Raw genomic sequence first — 22,084 nt, forward strand, 5'->3', positions numbered from 1 at the left:
AATTATCTTTAGCTACTATGAGATTATATTTAAAGGTCAACTAGTTAGACTTAGCAAACACTTTCTATAAACATAGTTCAACCTTGGAAGAAAGACACACACACACTTTATATGCCCTGACATTTGAGTGCTTGATAGGAATTATAAAAAGGTATAAAATATTAAATCCAACATTCTGTTATACTCAATAATTTTAATACAGTGTATGTTCAACCCCATTCATACCCATTTTTTTAAATTGTATATCTTAGATCTTTTAGCGTACTGTTTGGCATTCATTTAGTTTATAGTGTAGATACTTATTTACTGTTTCTTTTCTTACTTTATATTTTTGCTATTTTGGGTGTAACTAGGACCTTGAGTACACAATTTCGTTCCATCTCATGTACCACATGTGATACGAATGACAATAAAGAACCTTGAACTTCATACCGCACATCAGAAACAAAAAAAAGAGCACATTTAAATCTCATATCTCTAAGATGAAGGTGCAAATACTCTTGTTATGAAAGCAAATCCTTAGACGTTTGTCTGTGTTTTGTTAATTTTTGTGTATTTTTTATTTTTTTTTACCCCAAGTTGATAATTGGAGCATTCTGTCTCTGTTCAGCAACACATTTCATTTGAAGCAGGATGACCTCGTGGCATCTGGGTGTGCAGGTGCAAACCCTAAAAGCTAGTGGGGTAACGGTGTCTGTTCTTGTTGACATATTTACAAGTCTCCGCAGATCGCTCACGGTCAAACAGGCACTTAGGTTGTCAGCCACAATGTGGCTCTGCAGATGTGACCTCTTATTGAATGTCACGCTACTGAAGAAAGCTTCTATTGTTTTTTTTTGTTTTTTTTTTAATTATATATTTATAGAGAGAACTAAAAGTCTGTAAATCAAATTCTCAAAGAACAAAACATCTAGTAAGAAATGTGTGACTGCTTTATTGTGAGCTTAACTAATAAATGTGAAGCTGTGAAGTTTACATTTTTATTCATCTAGTTATGTCAAACAGTATCATGTTGTTTGCAGCGTGCATGCTGTTAGATAGCTGCAAATAACTGAGTGTCTGCAGGGTGCACAGGAGAGCATGAGCTCAAAACAGAAAAAAAAACAGAAAGAAGAGGTCACTGTGCAGGTTCTCTGGTGGTTAGGTCAGGGGGGGGACAAGGAAAGTGGAGGAGGCCAGCAGAGTTTCTCCAGAATACTGTAGGAGTCATGTTAGATCTTCACACCCACGAGCAATATTACACATTTATGCAGCACAACCACACAGGCTCACTCTGCGCACGCCTCTGGCAGTTTATCCACCTGCAGCAGCCGGTGCAATGTGGCACCATGGGTTAACACACCACTGCTATGAGCTTGTGTTTCAAGTGAGCTGCTCAGGGTGTGCGAGCCGAGAGGTCACATGTTGAGAGGGGAGTGAGAAATTTCAAGACAAAGTGGGAGATGCATCACAGAGGAGAGTGAGAAGTGCTCGTCTCCCAGGCCAGAGCTGGAGGCGAGGTGAAGATCAGAATGAAGGAATACAATGCTTATGGCGTAAACAACACACCTGGAGAAACAGTGGGGTTTCGGCTAAATAATAGTATTTGAGTGATATAAAGGAATATGTAAAAAAATAATAATTCAACCTACTGATTTTGCGAATAAATTATTGTTGAAATTTTAACCCTTTGTTGTTTATGTTTCTTTACCTGTTTTCTGTAATGTGCTTTAACAACTGTGGTAATTAAAATGAAAAGCCAAAGATGCGGAAAATAACGTTTTACACCCTGTTTACACACAAACAATCTGTGAAAACTTTACAGATTGTTATTAATGCTGAAATCGAAACAGATGTTTACACAAGAACGCTAAAAACGTCCTGATGCATGCGCAATAATCCAGGTAGAAAAACTGAACAATGTTAAGTCAGGTCCTCTGGACGGATTCTTCTTTGTTGAAATGTTTCGATTAGAATGCTAAAAGCGTTGAATCTACTTTTGTTTTCTTGCCAGGTGACGAGGCTGGTGATGTGTTGTTGTATTTCAACAACATGTGCATGTTCAGACACTTCAACCTCAAGCATTAACAGTTGCATCCAAAATGGCAAGTTCACATCCGTTGGTTTGGATGGACAGTATTTGTAGAAGGTTTATGATTGTTCAAATTTGTGGTAAATGCATTTTCAGGGACTTAAGAGATTGAGAATCTATGTTATGAATATTTATTTTACTTTGTATTACGATATGGCAGAACATCTTCCTGTAATGTGTGCACAAAACATTTTCTTGTCTCGGCCTGTAGGGCATCTTGCTGACTCGCAGTGCCTCACTGGTGTTGACGCCATGAGAACATGCCCAAAACATTCTCATCTCCAGCTGGAGGTTGACTAGCTGACAGCCATGGATCCTGTCTATGCTTCTGACTTCAGTTGGCTATGAGGGAATGCCTGCTGGACTCTGCTGCTGTATTAAAGTCTGCAGCAAACTGTTCGAGGCTCATTCAGTGACATGATCCATTCTTTGTATATGTAGTCTGTTTTGAATGAGTCCTTGAAAGTCAAATTGGTTAAAAATCTTCTCGTGTCCTCAGAGTGGCTTATTTGAGGTAAGCAGATAAATAATAGGATATTTAATTATCCAACAATGTCCACTCAGTTTTCGGGGAAATAAAAAATCCAGTGCTAAAGGGGGGACCCATGCTGCGTTCTGTGACTCGGTGGGGCTGATTTAGAGTGCCTTCTGATAAACCTTTAATTCCCTGGTGGGTTTGTTTTTGTACCCTTTCAAATATTTCCTGGAGAACTTGTTTGAGTTGGTTTCATTTCCTCCAAATAAAGCTCATAGGATCTTTCCACTCAGACTTGTGTGTGGCATTAAGTCTTCTTTTTCATTAATGTTGGAGGGGCAGCATGGGAATCTCATTTTAATTTGACATTTAAACATCTGTTTTCAATTTCCCAAGAAAAAAAAATGCATGTGTGTGCATGTGGAGAGTGGACAACTTGCTGGGGTGACGAACCTGCTGGTTTTTAGAGCTGAGAGCAGCCATCCCAGTCAGCCGTTTTAAGAAAGGGTTTTGGATGTAAGAAATGATGGTAGTTAATTACTTTAGCTCAGCTACAGTTTGCTACTGTAGACCCAGGGAGCAATTTATACCACAGTACACTGAAGCATGGCGGGATGGAGCTTGGCAGGGTCTGACAGATGTTTGAGACTATGACCTAACCCTCTGCTTTGATAATGCAGTTGTCTTACAGATGTTCAGCTATTTTCTGTAGCAAATGGTGTTATCCATGACAGCAAAACTTGTTTGTTGTTATTCTGGAATCAAATAATTGAGAAAAACCACTCCATTTACCATAAAGTGTCATACTGATATCTGACCCGAGCCACCCTGTCCCATCTCAACACAAACATGAGTGAGTAAATCCAGGATGGACAAAGAGGCAGCGCCATGCTAGAACCTGTGATTTTGGCCCATTTCTACACATTAAGCTACGAACAGAAAATATGTCTTTTAATACACAAATGCATAGCCCCCCCCCCCCCCACACACACACACACACACTGACTTTGGCCTTCCTGTTAATAGCCCAGGAAATATTATCTGCTAGGGGACAGCTGCAGGCTCGTGAGAGAGACAGAATAGTGGAGTGGGCTCATTATCCCAAACACAGATACAGACCACACCACACACTCCCAGCACGGCACACACCGTGAGAGCATCCCCCCACCCACCCCCGCCTACCTCATCCTACTGAGCCCCAAAATGGAAACATTAAGAGGATTTTTTTTTTTCAGTATGCATACAGGAATAAGCAATACTAGAATGCTAGATGGCATATTATTCAATTTGGCAGCACGATGGATCAGTGGTTAGCAATGTTGCCTCACAGCAAGAAGGTCCTGGGTTCAATTCTTGGTTTGAACCTGGGGTATTTCTGTGTGGAGCTTGTACGCTCTCCTTGTGTTTGCAGGGGGTTTCTCTGGGCACTCCGATTTGCTTCCCACTGTCCAAAAACATGTATGTAGGCTGTCGTCAGGCCCAGGCCACCCTTGCAAAAGAGATCTGTGATCTCAGTGAGATTTGCCTGGTTAAATAAAGGTTAATGCATAGTATCAATTATACATATATATATATGAGCAAAGGGGAGCAGAGGCAAATATTTCAACCACAGATCCATGTCTGTCAGGGAAAAAGAGCTGGGGTTTAGTAACTCATCAGGATCCGGGCCCGTCTGTCTGTCTAAGAGACTGTCTGGCTGTCTCCTTCTTCCCCATTCTGCTTCCGTCCCAGAGGAATTTGTTTTCCACCACGCAGATGTTCGGGGCTGTCTGCTGTGCTGCACTCAGCTGTGTTTATAACAAAGAGGTGTTGGTTTGGTGGAGGAGGGAAGGCAGTGTGGTGGGGGTTGGAGGTCACTGTGCTGTTGATATAAACACCGAAGGATGCCAGCTTCCCTCGGGCCGTCAGCACTTTATCTCTTTCTTTCCTCTTTGTATCTTTATACATCTTTTGTAGATTTAACAAAGGGTGCATGCATGTGAATGTTGGCTAAAAGAATTACAGTGAACTCAATGAGGGGTGTGTGTGTGGGGGGGGGGGGGGATAGAGACCCTTCTGAGGTGAGGTGTTGTGTAAATAACGTCAAAAGTCAAGCAAAAGCCCCATTGCATTTCATTGAACGTTACATTAGCTCCCCAAATTTGTCTTTATTTTATTTATATATTGTTTTTTTTTTTTTATTAACTTGGTCATGTTTTAACATCATGTTCATAGAAGAGTAACTCTAATTACAAGAATAGGAGAAGTGGGCTGAGCATCTTCAGGGTTTGACTCACTTTATTACTCAAAGCTGCTGACTTACAGTAATCCTATTCAGAGTTTGGCTTTCTGATAGAAATAACGTCGGTGTTTCCTCAGAAGAACTATGCACTTCAACAGATCGGATGTTCAGTGCTTTCACTTGCATTCCTGAACGACTCGACCTGTTGTTAACCGTACAAAACGAACTCGCCACACAGCTGCAGTGTTGAGTGTGACATGGATCAGCGTGAGTGCAGAACATGCAGGGCGTCAAACACCCAACCGCTGTAGAGATGTCTGCAAAAAAAAATGCTGTGGTCAGATGTGTGGATCAGCAACATTGATAGGTCTCTTTTTTTTCTTGACAAGATTCTTCATCAAATATTCTGCTGTTTTTATATTGCTACACTTGGGCAGGTGTAGATCTGAAAGACTACTGTAAGAAATGACTGAATAAGTAATTTTTATAGTGTTTCTCATATTGCACTGAAAACAGCACTACAAGAAGCAGCAAGCAGGACATGGGGTAGACTCGTGCTTAAAGGGTTTGCTCAGGAATTTGTAGGCTGTCAGTTTATGAGGAGTCCTTCAGTGAGCTTGACTTTGATCTGAGGTGACGACTTTAAATCATCCTGATGAGCAAAAAAGCCTCCCTGTCTCCATTTTATGTTACTTTCTAAATACAGTAGCCCCTCAGTTATTGCGGGGGTTACGTTCCGGTCCGGACACTCCCGCAATAATTGAAAAAACAGCAAAGTAGAAACTCTCTAACACTCTTGCAATGTTCTAAATTCTTAAAACCATGTAGATTTAACAACATGCATATATGTACTGTACAGTACTGTAAAATTTTATTGGGGACTCACCAGCCTTGGTCCAGTTCTGGTCATGTTCTGAGCCGTTGAGCACTAGATGCTTTTGAAGAGAGCCAGACTTTCGGAGAGCCAGCACAAAACCACACAATGGTCCCGATCGAGTCCAAATAATCCAAAGAAATCCAATGAAAAAGTCCAGATGAGCTCTGGAGAAAACTCCAGACCTCTAGGCAAAACCTCCCCACACGAAAAGCTTTGTGGGTCGGCAAGCAGCACTCAGATTGACCTATGAAGCTGGAAGTAGTTCTGGTCCAGTTCTGTTCTGGCTCTGATCAGCTCTCTGTATCCTCTGAGCGCTGAAGTCACTATGAATAAGGACCAAACTTTTTAGTCAGATTCGAATCGGATCAAAACTTCCCCTACATTTTGGCAGAAAGTAGCGGGCCAGAAGCAGTGTTGACTTCTGGGTAGTGTAGTTCGTTTGGACTGGCAATACAGTATAGGCTTATTGAAAGAAAACTACAAAATGGTGGTACCTGTCCGTAGTATTATTTTTTCATTAACTTTTTATCTGTATGGTCCCAATCACATGGGTAATATTAAAATTGACAATTGTTGAAAAACTGCGAAAGAGCGAGTCTGCGAAAGTCATACCGCAAAGTAGCGAAAAATAACTTATGCAGGTCTGATCCTTTTTTTTTTATGTCTGGTCTGATTTTTTTTTTCAGATGGCAAGTTTTGCTTTATGTCTTTGAATGTGTGATGGGGGCCAAAGTGTAAAAGAAATAACGGCAAGTTATTACACCATAAACACTAGTTATGTAAAACTGACTATCAGGCATGTCTCTACTTTCAGACTTTCAGAAACTCGAAGTGTTGAATATGGATTATGCAACAGTATTGGAAAAATGCTACATTCTGATAAAATACCTTCAAATTTAAGTAAGGTCTTTTCTTTAATTTTCTAAGCCTAAAATAAAAGTCAAATTAGCTCAGTTTATTCAATTCAATTCAATTCAGTTTATTTATATAGCATCAAGTCACAACAGAAGTCATCTCAGGCCACTGCACTGAAACATTCATATACATAAAAATTCAATTAGTAGTAATATTATTTATCTAAGGTAGCCAGCAGATTGTGTTGAGTTTATCATTTTAGGTGTAATCAACATCAGTTTTACATCAATAAATCCATTCTTAAATCAAGAAGCTGTCAACCCCATTGCTAAAAAATAAATATTCAAGGGTGCTTTTTATTTTTTTTCCCCAAATAAATTCTAGAATTCAATACAAATAACATTTCTAGTCTTTACAGAAGACTGGATCCAATATAGATTTCCAACCATGTTAGAACGGAACAGGCATAAGCGCTAAACTGGCAACAGGCACGCGATTTAAACATGTAGTGTTGAGAAGCAATTCAACCTTTATTTAGACAGATAAATCCCATTGAGCCTTGAGGACTCATTTACAAGAGAGACCTGATTGAAGAAGTGATGACTGAGAGGTGATGTGCTGAGTGTGTGTGCAGCCATCTTGTTTGTAGGTTGGTGTGGTTTGGTCAATAAAAAGGAAGGTTGTCACCATGACATGAATGCATTTTTAATTGCTGGTTAGAGCGAGAGGGAGAAGGAGAATGTTCAATTTATATTTATAATTTGTAGTTCATGTGGTACATGTTAAATCCGTATGAACTATACACAAACTAGGCATGCTTTAAAAGTTTGATTTATTTTTTTCACTGCCTTTTGCTGTATTTATTTATTTTCAAAATTTGGTGTATTTGACAACTCGGTAATTTCCTTCCTTATTCTTTTTTTTTTTCTAGTTCTACGAGATGATTTTAGACAAAACCCTGCAGATGTGATTGTTGCAGCAGGAGAGCCTGCGGTACTGGAGTGTCAGCCTCCTCGTGGACATCCTGAACCCACCATATCATGGAAAAAAGATGGAGTAAATATTGATGACAGAGATGAGCGGATCACTGTAAGTATTCCACAATTTATTCAGTACTGATATCAGTGATGTGTAAAAATGTCAAAAAGAGATATGTTCAAATGTGTGAACTAGAGTGATCTAACGAAGGTCGAGTCATTACCACCACTTTCGCCTCTGTTGAAAGCTTGGTGTGTCTGAATTACTAAACCAAAGCAGGAAGATTCCTAAACCCAAATGTAGATGAACATATGCTGATATATATTCATAAATTAAACGGATTCTTTCATTTTTCTGGACTGGATAATATCGTGCATTGAATTATTAAACATGTAACGTGAGACGTTAATTATCTTTGACTCACCAACGACAGTGGGTCATTTATTAACAGAATCAAGTTTAACACATCACACATTTACATTAATTGGCAAAAATTGAAAATAACAACAGCTTATTTAGGCTAGTTTTACAAGGAAGACCATACGGCGATGGTTGAAAACCTTGCTTCCAGCTTCACACAGACATTTCTGAAAAATATCTGGAATGATTTGCTAGCAGGATAGAAGAATTTTAAAGATGGGAAATGAAGTTTAAGTTGAGAGAGATGGGGAGGGAATTTGTCTGTTATACCAGAACAGCACGCTCCTTTGGACCAGCTTAACCCAACGGTACGCTTTGCGGTTGAAGATCGACTTTTTACCTTTCTGAAGATATGTCAGTTCCGGCGTAAAGTTCCACTTCGAGCCACTTTTCAGCGTCTCCGTAAGGACAGTAGGGAACCGTTCGGAGTCGTGAGATCATCCAGAACAGACTTCATAATTCCTCTGAACTTCTCTCGTTCAGCTTATTTTCTTCCTCCAGCATCCTGAATTCCAGCCTTCTGAACTCTGGAACTGGACTGGAGCTGGAACCTCCCGCAGAACTGCAGAACTTCCGTGAACTAGGAAGTATTGCACCTTTTAAAAAGAGCTCACTTCCGGTTCATTTGAGAACTTTCTGATTGGTCGATGGACCAAAACAGAGGTGTGTTTTGTGATGTAAGAGGTTAAAAAAGTCAAGGAAAAAGATTAAGATTGTTTAAGAACAGACAAAAGATATTATGAAGAACTCAGACTTCGTGGAGTCACTTCTCCAGTATCTTGCTGTAAAAGTTAAACATGACATTTCTTTTACAGTAAACTTGCAGTTGACCGAAACTTGAACTTTGACCAACTTACACAACTTGCTCATTGAAGACAGAAAATCAGACAATGCATCATTAACCTGATTTCTACTTTGAATGAGGATTAACAATCATTATTACTGTTTCACAGTTGATTTAAAAATGAGTAGTTCACTTCAACATTTGGAAATGGTTTGAACTAGACAGAATTTGATTATCAAAACATTTGTAAAATAGTAATGATAATAGAAAAGAGAGTGTTCTTTCACTTGATTAATTCAAGAAAGAAAGTCTCAGGATGGGTCAACCTGTATTTCTGGATTCAAATCAATGAAATGACAGTTTCTGTCCCATAAGGTCCTTAAGGTCAGGATTTGACCTCAGGCTTAGTTCACTACACAAATAAACTTTTAATTGTAGAGGTTTCAGTTGGTCCTGCTCGTTTTGTCAGCAGCAGCACATTGATTAGCGGTAGTTTGTTGATGAGCTCAACCTGGAGGAGCATACTTCAGGAGGAAGGAATGAACTGACCAGAATCAAAGAAGAGAAAGTTGTACTCAGCAGCAGCTGCTGCAGAACCTAAACAACCATCAGTTGATTTACAACCAACCTTAATTACAACACCAAAGCCAGCACTGTGGTATCAATCAGCTGCCCGTGCTTGCGTAGGACTGATCTTTGCAGAAAAATCTTCATTTTGCAATATTTATCTAACTTCGTGTCTTTAACAATTAGACTCTGTTTCAGTAGCTGTCATCAGCAGATAACTGTACACGTTACAAATAAGGAGCAGCTTTGGTTGAACACAGAACCCTGATTAAGAGTAAACATCCTAAACTGGTCAGCTATTCTCTGTGAGGTTTTCTAAGCTCAGCTGCAGAAGATTTTTGGCTTGTTTTTGGCTGCCAAGCAGCAAAACTGGATGAAATGAAGCAGTTAAAGTAGAACTTAATTACTGTATATGGCATATGTTACTGAATTTAGTCTGGAGTCATAGTAAACATGAAACATTTTGTTACATGATCACCCCTTGATAACTGATTAAATGTGTACTCTTTTGATAGAGAGATCAAAAGAGTTATATATTTAATATTTTTTTAAGCAAAAGTGCATCATCAATCTATTAGCATTTTTTTAAAGTTTTGTCCATTATTGTACAGCAGGATACCTCTTTTTTAATGTTTTCTTTAAAGTATATTCTGTACTTTTTCTTCTGTGTTTGTTGCATTCCTCTCATTTTTCTGTGCATAGTCAATAATATTCCCTTTAAACCCAGTAATCTTTTTTTTTTTTTGTGGGCTTTTATAAATGTGATGTTTGACATGCTTTGAATAAATGTTGAGCACTCAGATGTACAGACCAGGCTATTCAGAGTTGAGCCTTCTGTGGATCTGGAAACGTGGACCGGACAGCTGGTGTTGCTCACTGTAAACTTCCCGTCAGGCACAGAACCTCACAAACTGAGTGTTCCCAAATGACCACTTTAAACGTCATGCTAGATGTCATGTATGACCATCTTAAAATACGTGATCAACTGTAGTGACAGATGGGAGTCTGGCTGGTGTCCCATGGACTCCCACATTAACAGAACTTGGACAATCCTTGAACACTTTCCAGACTTTATTTATGTTACAGTAATTTTGGCGAGTGAATCTGGGACTTAGGAGAGGAACACAGGGGGTTGAAAGGTTGACTTCAACAGCTGAGCTCATTAAAGGCCTCCTCCTCAGTCAGCCTGTATTATAATCTGTGGTTCAGTCCATTCCTCCTCCAATGTAACAGGCTGAAACATGCAGTCTCTTGGTGATCAGTGATCATTCCAAGGTCCCAAACCACCTGCAGTGGGGATTTTCTTTGCGCTGAGATGAAACATTTTGGGTTTGCAGGATGCAGCATAAAGAGCTTTCAGTGACATTCATTGAGAAGAACCATACAACCAATCTTCTTATGTTCATCTGTTTCAGTTTGCTGTCTGCAACAACTAGCATGGTGCAGTGTCGACTTTACTCACAAGTTCATGTGGGGCAGGTTTGGAAAGTTTGCCACAGAGCAACAAAAAAGAGATTGCTCAGTTACTTTGTAACACTCCTGTGGTACTAGGTGCTATGCTCTTTCAGCTTTGTCAAACTGGCCTTTCAGGAACAAAGAGGGAAGGCTAAACAAAGGGAGGCAAGGGAAAATGCCAGTACTTAAACCTCCAGCATTGTCTTTCAGAGCACAAGGTTGTCTGTAGTATCTACATAAATGACCAAAATGCAACACATTGTCCTCTTTCTTTTGTGTAACATTTGTGGCTAATGATAAGCTTGGAAAATGCACTGTGGTGTGAATACCAGCAAACATGATGCCAAGTGGGGGGTTTGCATTATCAGCAATGCCAAATAACAAGAGACAAAAGCCAACATGATAGAGCTTTCCACCTGTAATGCTGGGAGGGGTTTGGGGCAGCTTGGGCTGCACTGTGTTGTGTTGAGGACAAGGATGCAGTGAAAAAATAAATAAATCTGCTGAATTAATTTACTTTAGCACCACTCTCAGGATCCCTGCTGCTCTGGCACTTCACATATGCTGGGAGGAGAGAGAAGGAAACTCCATTTGAGGCAAGAGTATGCATAAAGTGGACAGGGTTTTGACTTGATCCTTGTGTTTAAGCCCTGTGGAACCAGCAGTACACCCCCTCCTTTTTTTCTGCTGTATGGTCTGCCCTGACCTTGGGCCTTTGTGAGTGTCACATTGTTTTAGCTGTTAAGCTGTTCCTCCAACAAACAGTAACATAACGATACTTCAAAACCCTTCCAGCACCACAGGGTGCCCTAAAAAAGCAGCCTTCCACAGATTCTTTGAGCGCTTTTTCCTTTTGCTTTACCGTGAATATCAATCCAAAGTGTGGAGGTTTGAGGAATGTCTTAGACGCAGAGGAATGTGTTTGGAGTTTTTCAACAGTTTTAGCCTTATCCTGCGTGCACCACGGTCACCTACTTTTCTATGATGTAGATTAACTGAGACATCATAGCCTGCATAACATCATACGTGTAAGAGGGTTTAACATGGTAGTCACGGTAGAGCTGACTTTTGTGATATTGCGTCTCAAGTTCTCTGTTAGCTCTTTTCTAATAAGGATATCGATTACATGCTTGCAGGGGTTGGTTCTGGTCTTGAGGGCTGATGTGTGCATTTAAAACCTTGAGCTCTATCTAAGCATGGAGATCACTGGTGCACTGTACTATTGTCTGTGTCTGCACTGACTGCCATGGTTGTCAGCTGAGAGTGAGGCTCAGGGGCCTGTGCTGAGGCTGGAGTTGCTTTTCTGACTGCCTGAGAACAAAGCGTCTCCTCTGGCCTGTAATCAAAGCCATGGGAAATAACAGACATGACATTCACCTGGATAAACACACATTTACCCAATGTGTGTGTGTATGTATGCTATTTACAAATGTGGGTTCCCTTGCTGTCACCTGCACATAGTAGGAGGAAAATAAATCCATGAAACTTCTTCTTTAAAGCATTGTCCATGCAATCAAAGAAACGAAAACTGCATGCAAGCTCTTTGGCATTATTGTAAAAGTATTTCCAGTCCTAATGTGCCTCGGGTGATACCTCAGGGACTTGCTACTGGGTTGTATTGAGACTTTTTTTTCTTAGTTTACCTAGAAAAGCAACAGGCCTGTTTTGTTACCATACCATACCATACCATTTTATTTATAGAGCACTTAAAACAGCTACAAGGCCAACCAAAGTGCTGTACAGACAGAACAACAGACAACACACAAAGTAATATACAAAATGAAGTAAATCAAAAATATACACATAAAAACGATGCAGATAATAAATATGACGACAAACCAGTGTAGAGCATACAGGTTCAAAACACAGATCCTCTGGTGTTGAATGCTACTGAATAGTACTAAAAAAGTTAAATCTGGTCTTCTGGACATTCAAAAAAAAAAAAAAAAAAAAAAAATGGTCCAGAGGACCAGATTTAACTTTTTTAGATTTTTCTACCTGGATTATTGAGCATGCATCAGGATGCTACTGAATAGTAGTGAGTTTTTAAACGGGATTTGAAAACCGAGAGGGAGGGGGCCAGTCTGACAAGCAGAGGTAACTCGTTCCAAAGTCTTGATCCTGCTACAGAGAAGGCCCTGTCACCTCTGCGCTTAAGACGAGTTCCTGGAACAGTGAGGAGCAACTGGTCTGCTGACCTCAGGGAATGTGGTGGGACATACGGTTGTAGCAAATCAGAGAGATTTTTTTTGGGGTGGGGGGTGGGGGGTGAAACTGTTCAGCAATTTGTAGACATACAGGAGTATTTTGAACTGGATTCGAAGGTGAATCGGTAACCAGTGCAGCGAGGCCAAAACTGGTGTAATGTGCTCTCTTTTGCCTGTACTGGTTAAAAATCGGGCTGCTGCATTCTGGACCAGTTGTAGTTGTGCTATGGAGGTCTGACTGATACCAAACAGGAGTGAATTGCAGTAATCAAGCCTAGATGTAATGAATGCATGTATTACTGTCTCCAGGTTATTTTTGGACATTTGGATATTGTTCTGACGGGTGACCATGCAAAACAACTTTACATGTACACACATCCAATTAATTTCTGCTTTTGTGAGTTCAAAGTAAAAATCTAACAAGGGCATTTTTTTAGCAGACTCAATGTGTTTCATATTTTTGAGGCATAAAATCTCAAGAGCAATATTTATAATAGTCTGGAATATATATTAGTGGTGCACCGATAAATTGGCCAGCCGATATATGAGCTGATTTCCTTAATTTTGGGTGATCGGCAATCGGCCGATACGTACATGAGAAACCAATTTTACAGATTATTGTAGTTTTAACAACAATTGTCTAAACTTCATTTATATTTCAGAGCTCTACCTAATAGCCAGTTAAAACAAGTTTGTATTGTTTCTAGGATATTTTTCAAGGGTATGTTTTTCAATAAAATACGATTGGAAAATTGAAGGTATGTTGTGTCCTTATAACACCTGACAGTGTCATTTATAAAACAAAATCGTTATCAGAAAAAATCGGAATCGGCAGGTCAGGCTTTTTAGAGATTGCTGATCATCCAGAAAACTGTAATCGGTGCACCCCACGTATATATGAGCTATGCCTTATATTTTTGGCTTTCTTTGTCAACTATTGGTTTTAACGTGTTTGTCAGACATTACTAATGCATTTTTTTTTTCTATATTTAATCTCTGACTTCTTTTGTAAATGTCATAGATACGTGGAGGAAAGCTGATGATCACAAATGCCCGTAAGAGCGATGCTGGAAAGTATGTGTGTGTTGGCACAAATATGGTTGGAGAACGTGAAAGTGAAATAGCTGAACTTACAGTGCTGGGTAAATATATATTTTCTTACAATGCCTTACTCATTGTCTGCTTTACACTGACTTTTCTAATTGTGTCTTTTAAAAACAATAATCGAAATAAATAAAATCCTTTAAATCCTTAAAACAAATTAAAAGATAAATTAATATTCCCCCTCCGAGAGAACAAATTGATATATCTGTTTCCACATGAGTCAGCTGACTGACAGTTTCACACTAAACCCAGTGTCAAACTGGCTACTAAAGTCTTCTAAGTGACCAGCTGAAACATATGTTTGTTTGTTTTTTATGACTTTTGACCTTGATACCCTCCTGTGAAATTGTCTAGTTTTATGATTTTAGCACAATTCCCTTGTATCCCTTCAGTGTAGAGACATCCTATGTTTTGTCAGTAAAAAAAAAGTAACTAAATAAATCACACTAAATCTGATTTAGTCAAGTTAAAATCTTCCAGCACTAAACTATTTAAACTAAATGAGAAATAAATAAGCTTTTAACCTTTGGGTTAATGTTGCAAACCAGAAACATAAATGTTTTCCTACACTGGTTAGTTCCCAGGCTGGATTTTACATCTTATGTGATGCATTTAGAGCAGCTATGAGGGACTTTTTCTTTGTTTAAACTTAGTGTACACAAGTTAATAGAAATAATTTTAGTAGCTGCAAACTGTTGGGCTCTTCAGACAAGACAAAGTCAAAGACTTAGTGTGATAAAAGTTCCTAGATGACAGAAACATCTCTTCATCAAATTGTAGACTGTGTTGTACATTTAATTACAAAAGAGGCATGATAAAACATTGTATCCTACAACAAGCTATGAGTAATTGTTGGCATGGCTTTTGTTTTGTGTGCCATGTGGTCAGTATGTTTCAAATTTTAGTTTTGACTTGTACAATTTGTTTACAGCTATTTTGTTGTTAATAATAACATTTTAATGTGTGTGCTGTATGCTTATTTACACAAATTATTCATTTGATTGTGCACTTGTCACATCTGAGTATGAAAACAATAAATGGGTCATTTACACTTAGTTGTATACATTTCCCATTTTGATTATATTGTGGGTATTTATTTTCTTTTGAATTTATTTTCAAGATAACTGAGCCTTTATAAAATATCATTGTCATCAAGAGATGGGATATATATATGTAAAAAGCAAAATCAATCTGTGCAGTCATTTTGTTGAATGGATATTAATGCTAAGTAGCTCTTAGAATGAAAACTCATTGCTGTAATTAGACCTGACATTTGGAATACTAAAACAGTTTGCATAATGTAATTAGCTCATGCACCGTTCTGTTTATTAGGTATTATTGTTCTTTATCTTAAAACTGCAGACTTGTTGCTGTGTTGTGATTTAGTATGCTTGATTTACTTGCTGTTTTCATCTGTGCAGAGCGCCCCAGCTTTGTACGTCGCCCAAGTAGCCAGGTGGTGTTAGTGGACCTAAGTGTGGAATTTAAGTGTGAGGCTCGTGGTGACCCAGTTCCCACTGTACGCTGGAGGAAAGATGATGGTGACCTGCCTAAAGGAAGGTATGAGTCATTAACCAACTCCCTTTTATAAAACAGTCCTTTAACAGTTTACCTTTTAAGTCTAGGGCATTAACGGTTTTGCTTTTGTGTGTGTGTTTGTCATTGTACAATATTGGGAACTGGCTCAAACAGGTATGAGATTCGTGAGGACCACACACTGAAGATTCGTCGTGTCCTCTCAGCTGATGTAGGCTCCTACACCTGTGTGGCAGAGAACATGGTGGGCAAGGCGGAGGCATCAGCCACGCTCACCGTCCACGGTAAGCAAGAGCACTGCTGCAAATATAATGTATAAATACAAAGTTTGTTTTCTCAGTCATCCAGGTATATAACAACAAAAAAACGAAGTCCAGATGACATGATTCAACCTTTTTTGTTGTTATATACCTGGATGACTGAGAAAACAAACTTTGTGTTTTTGAAACCATTAGTGAAAAGGCCAGACTTCAGGGGTATCTGAGGCAGGCTTGAAACACAAGAGTCAGGGTGGCTTCTGGGTAATACCAGATGGCTAGGCCTCAGACTGACGAAGCCTCTTGGATGAGGGGCGAAACGTTTCTTTTTAACAAAAAAACGAAGTCCAGATGACATAATGTATAAATGTTCCACAAAACATAAAGCCTAGCTTCAGTGCAGCATATACCGTGAGCTCTGCTTGTATATGGCTTCACTTAAACTCTTCTCTCTCAATTAGCTAATTGATTTCTAATAAAAAATAATGCAAAAATCCATAACAGTTGTAGAGCTGTGCACACGGGAGCTCAACAAAAATCAATTTCATTTGCTTTATACAAGTGACATTTCTCCAGAGGCCAGCCTGACGTTTCAAGATTACAGTGCTTTTTGTGAACCTATGGAATTTCTGCATGTCTCCAGTGGCCCTCTCCCCTGGACCTTCTAATAACACAGTTGGAATATAAAGCAGTTGGTCACAGAGTGTGAACATTCAGAAAGAAAGCATTCAAGGAAAATGGGGGTTGGGATCACCCCTCAACCCTCCTGAGAATCAGAAGAACACAAGGGCCATTTAACGTCAAAGTAATAGGAACGTTTGCAGCCTGGTGAAACAAGTAGGGAGAAGAAAATGAAGGATGGGGATTGGATGGAGGGACAGGGTATATGTTGGTGTTAGAGAGGCAGTTCACCATGAATGCAAAATGGATTGGGAATTGGGGCTGGGGGCGATGGTGGTGAAGAGGACTGAGGGGAAATAGTGATTTCTGTGGTAAGATAAGTCATACTGTCACCATCAGCAATGTGCAAAGCAAAAAAAATGTACAGAACAATGCAGCTGGATTATTTTCTGCAAAACCCAAAACAAGCAAATAGATATTTAGTTTTCACATGGGTAACCTTTAGATTTGAATTCCAATTTACCCAGCAGGACAGCAATCATTAGAATGGTTTGTGGTCCAAAATTAGGGACAGCTGCCAATACACCCATCTATATATCTACCTCTCTTATTGCTTTTGCTCTCGTACTTTCTCTCTCCCTGATGAAAGGTTAGTTAATGAAAGGGAACAACATTGATGCATGGCTCATTAAATTGTTCTCCTGACAGAATCATATTTGAAATGCTGAAATCTCCCCAGTTCTCAGTAGATATTAAATGTCTTGACCTCGGGCCACTTCCCTTCTGTTTGCATGATGGCAGAGAAGGTACTGACCTTCTTTTCATACATTGTCACTTTGAACCCCCACCTTGGAAAATTTGAAAGTAAGAAACCCTGAACTGACTTAACTTTTGCAAAGAAATACCTTTGTCAGTTTTACGGAGATTATAAATCAAGTGTAACATTTCAGTAATTGCACAATTGCATAGCAACAATCATTATGTTTACATCAGGTGCTACAATACATAGACCAAAGAACTTTCAAGGTTGCTAGAACCATCTCCATCTTCAGGTTTATGCTTTTTATCCTGTCCAGGATGCACAGAGGCCAGCAAGGCTGTGGGTTCTGAGTAGTCCAGCTAATTAAAGAGAACCAAGCCACAGTCCCACGCTCGGAAATGACATGCTTGTAATTACAGATGCATGCACAGGAATGGAAAGAAAAGCTGGGTAATTGCAAGTCTGAATGGGCCAAAGTAAAATTAAAAAAAAGAAAAAAAGAAAAACTATGTGTAAGTTGCATTTTACTTACAAACACTAGGACTGGTAAGAATAATATAGGATTGGGGGGGTGGGGACATACGTTTAGTCTGTGGGCTTGGTTGGCATTGTTGTCAACCTCAAAAAAAAAATAAAGTTGTGAATACTAAGCATAGAAGCATTTGGAAAATATATGTGGTAGATAACTGTCATTGAATGAGTAAGTTAACATTTTGGGATGGAAATAAATTAGGATACATATATATTTAGGTGTTTTTTTTTATATGTTGTGATATTAAATGGTAGATTAATATATGTGGTAGATAACTGTCATTGAATGAGTAAGTTAACATTTTGGGATGGAAATAAATTAGGATACATATATATTTAGGTGTTTTTTTAATATGTTGTGATATTAAATGGTATATTAAACCAATTAAACTAGATCCAAAAACAAGGTTTATAATGTAGAAGTGATTATTCTCTGCAAACTCTAAATAATGTATTTATATTTTGTTAAAATCAGATTAGAAACAGCAAGACACACTATACTGGGAACATCAGCCTTTAGAAAAAATAATAATCTGAGCAGCTGGACTTTTCTCTCCCTCCTGTGGTCAGATTGTCAGTGAACAATGGCAGCTGTGTCGAAGTGGCGCCTTGGGCTGTTTTTTTTTTTTCAATGGCTTCTGCTCCCGTATAACCTAATCAGTGAATTATTGTTTTACACATGTGTTTATCAGTCTACTACACCTCCTCTGGACTTATTAATATGTCATGAAAATATTCAAGTGATTGATTGAACAAACACATAATTGACCAAGTCACCTGCCACTTTTATGGTTTCATTGTAAAGTCGTAATTCTGAGACACATGAGACTGCGGCAAAGATGTGGAATTTTTTTGCGTTTTACAACAAATGCCAACACAAGTCTGTAAGATTAAAGAATTAGTCTAAGTTTTATTGATGACTGGTGAGATTAGGTAATATTTACATTGCATTTTGTTAATTACGTTTTATCAGTGGAAGCCGTTTTAATAAAGACGCGTTGTTTCAGACTTCATTGAACAGAAGTCAATAAATCTGTGTTGTTGTTTTTTTCTCAGATGGTTGAGTTTGCCGTTAGCACTGATTTATGGAACGAAACAGTCTTGAAAAGAATTAGTCCCCTGAGCAGTGTTGCTAATAACCCATGCAAGGGGTCTGGAAGAAGACTTGAAGCCGGTGCCAAAAAAGAGTGAATGAGAGGAACTTCCTTGTCAGACGTCAGTGTGCTGTTACAGTGTTGATAAATGCTAACTTGATTTAGAGCCATACTTACTGGAATATAACTTATTTTTAGCATATGAGCTATAATAAAATAATTTATGCAAAATGTTTTTAACATACCCCCACAAAGAGGACATGTGAAGGTGTCAGGGATTGAACCATCAGCCTGTCGGTGAACAACTGAGCAAGATATGCCTCTGCCTTTTCATTTTCATGTGAATTTCTGTTTATTTCTAAATAATGTTTGAATTACACCAACATCAATTCAATTCAGTTTATTTATATAGTGCCGAGTCACAACAAAAGTTATCTTAGGGCACTGCACAGAAGCATTCATATACATAAAAATTCAATTAGTGACATTATTTATTATTATTATTATTAGTATTATTTATCAGGTCTCTCTTGTAAATGAGTCCTCGAGGCTCAATGGGATTTACCTGTATAAATAAAGGTTGATTGATTTATCTAAGGTAGGGTAACCAGCAGATTGTGTTGAGTCTTCATTGCGTTACAGTCTCCCATCCTGAGCAAGCTCAAGGCAACAGTGGGAAGGAAAAATTTCCTCATAACAAGAAGAAACCTTCAGCAGAACCAGGCTCAGGACAAACTATTCATTTGTATTCATTTGTAATTATTTATTTGATTAAATGAGGTCAATTTGTCCCCTAGTAGTCTAAGCAGCATAGGATAAGGGATAGGTCAGGGAACCAAGTCAATCCTGACTAAAGGATTTATCAAAAAAGGAAAGACTTAAACGTAGACAAGGTGTCATCCTCACGGACAGAAACTTGAAATTGTTTCCATAAGAGCGGAGCCTGATAACTGAAAGCTCTGCCTCCCATTCTGCTTTTGGAAACTCTATTCAATTCAGTTTATTTATAAAGCGCCAAGTAACAACAGAAGTCGTCTCAGGGCACTGAACAGAAACGTTCATATAGAAAATAATAATTTAACATTATTTATCTGAGGAGCAGACTGCTTTGGATTTAACTCCATCACAGAACTCTCATCTTGAGCAAGCATGAAGGCGACAGTGGAAAGGAAAAACTACCTCACGAGGAAGAAACCTTTAGCAACTCTAGGAACCACAAGTAAACCTGCAGTGTGAGAGCTAAGTGCTCCATTAGGAAAATATGGAACAATAAGATTTGTATTTACATCCTTAATAGCAAATATGTTGACAAAGGCAAATAAATAATACCCCATAAAATGAGTAAACATTCAAAAGATGAAATCAGTAAGACAAAGGATAACTGAATAAATATGAATAGTTATGCAATAAAAAAATAAAAAATACAAGTTGTCAAATTCTACTTAAATTGATTGTCAATGAGAAGAGGTAGAGTTGTACTAGTGTCCTGAGTGGGCTTATAAAAGTACAATTTCTAAAATCTAAGCAGTTATAAAACAGTAAAATATTCCATATTAATCAGCAACAACTGAATATTGATACACGTCATATGCTGGCTCTACTTTGAGGTTTGAATCTCAGAACATCTAAAGGCAGCTGGTTAAGTTTAGCATTCTACAGTACATGATGCCAAAGTCTTTACACCGAATGAAGCTAGATAGAAAAATAACATTAATCTTAAAATCTTAAGAATCCATGACACAAAATGTGTTCTTATTTTTTTACTTTGGTTTGTTAAAAGTTGAATGACAGCATATTGCACTGGTTCATGCTGCAGGCAAATGTGGTTCAGATCCAATTTATTTTGCCCGTATGTGACCCTTGTTTATTTTTTTTATAACAGCCTGAACATGACATGACAGATTTTTTTTTCTAATTCGACTATGAATGTCACTTTCATATGTGCTACTAAATCAGATATAAATCAAATGTTTGATTTTTAGTGACCTCAGTCGGAACAGTCATAATGTATTTTATCAGTATTAATATTATTGTATTTAATTTTTACTCCATTGAAGCAGGGGTATGTAGCTTGATCCAAATATATGTATAAATATGATCAACACCAACATCATGCAGTTTAAAGCTTGAACTTTTAAATAGAAGTACAGAATTAGTGTTAGATCATATCAATACGATTGATGGGATCTATACTTATTTCTACTTTTATAACATTGCACCTGTTTCAGAAATGCAAATCAAATGTAAATTTTGGAAAAAGCATTTTTTTTTCATCATCAACTGGGCAACAACCTCATAAATTATACAAACATGCTAACGTATGTAGCATCCACACCTACTTTTGTAAACACAGCGAGCTACGTTTGATGTCACGGCTTTCTCTGTGCATGTGGGTCGTATCAGAACTGTAGACTTTTCACACTGGAGTTCTGATGGTGTTTGCATTTGAGATATAATGTGAAAAACCACACATAAAGAATTGAATCTTCTCAAAGAGAAAATAAAATAACCTGTAGTGTGAACGTAGCGATGACATTCTATCCTAGCATACAAACTGTTACAAACTAGCAAATGTTTTGCAAAATATCTAAGACAAAAACCTTGACTAACTAAGAACTGAATGTATTTTTCACCAAATTTCATGTTCATTAATTCAGGTATAGATCCAACAATGTTCAGTCAGGTCATCTGGACGTTTTCTTTTGTTTCTGAGACGTTTCATTCCTCATCCGAAGGACTTCTTCAGTCTCAGGAGCCCACCAAACCAAACTGAATCCAACAAACAGTTCATTCCCAGAGTGGGGAAAACAAAACAGTTTGCTGGTGATAAGATGGCATCCAAGATGAATATAAATTTATATCAAATTTCAATAAGTTGTCCAACATTATGTCATGCTTTTGAATGGTTTTTTTCAAGTCAGAAGTCCACAAAAAGCTTTAAAGCTTAACTAGAAAGTTTGAACATTTAAATAAAATGACTTCAGTCCCGCCAGTCACTGAGACGAGGAAAATTTAAATATTTATTTTGCAATAACCATCTAACTGCTCATCAATTGTTGTTTTGTTCAATATACTTGTGGGAACCACAATCTAATGAAGATACATTTAAACTATTTTCTCTTTTTCTAACTCCAACTGCACCTCTGTTCAAATTCATTCAACCTTTATTTAGACAGATAAGTCACATTGAGCCTAGAAGACACATTTACAAATCCCCATTAGTGTTGCTGCGTTTGTGTTTCATAGCCTGCCTCCTGGTTTGCTCAAGGCC

The 22,084-nt window shown here is 38.3% G+C and overlaps 1 protein-coding gene across 3 annotated transcripts in view; it reads left to right on the plus strand.

Moving 5' to 3' along the window:
- Window positions 1-22,084, plus strand: part of robo1 (roundabout, axon guidance receptor, homolog 1 (Drosophila)) — a 277,150-nt gene that overhangs the window by 217,514 nt on the left and 37,552 nt on the right. For all 3 annotated transcript variants that reach the window (XM_037677598.1, XM_037677596.1, XM_037677597.1), the window contains 4 exons: window positions 7,431-7,588; window positions 13,932-14,052; window positions 15,436-15,574; window positions 15,707-15,834. In XM_037677598.1, coding sequence (XP_037533526.1) covers window positions 7,431-7,588; window positions 13,932-14,052; window positions 15,436-15,574; window positions 15,707-15,834 — 546 coding nt within the window. The remainder of the gene's footprint in view (window positions 1-7,430; window positions 7,589-13,931; window positions 14,053-15,435; window positions 15,575-15,706; window positions 15,835-22,084) is intronic.

The sequence above is a fragment of the Nematolebias whitei genome, chromosome 6 (assembly GCF_014905685.2).
Source record: "Nematolebias whitei isolate Nwh7 chromosome 6, NemWhi1, whole genome shotgun sequence".
Taxonomy (NCBI): Eukaryota; Metazoa; Chordata; class Actinopteri; order Cyprinodontiformes; family Rivulidae; genus Nematolebias; species Nematolebias whitei.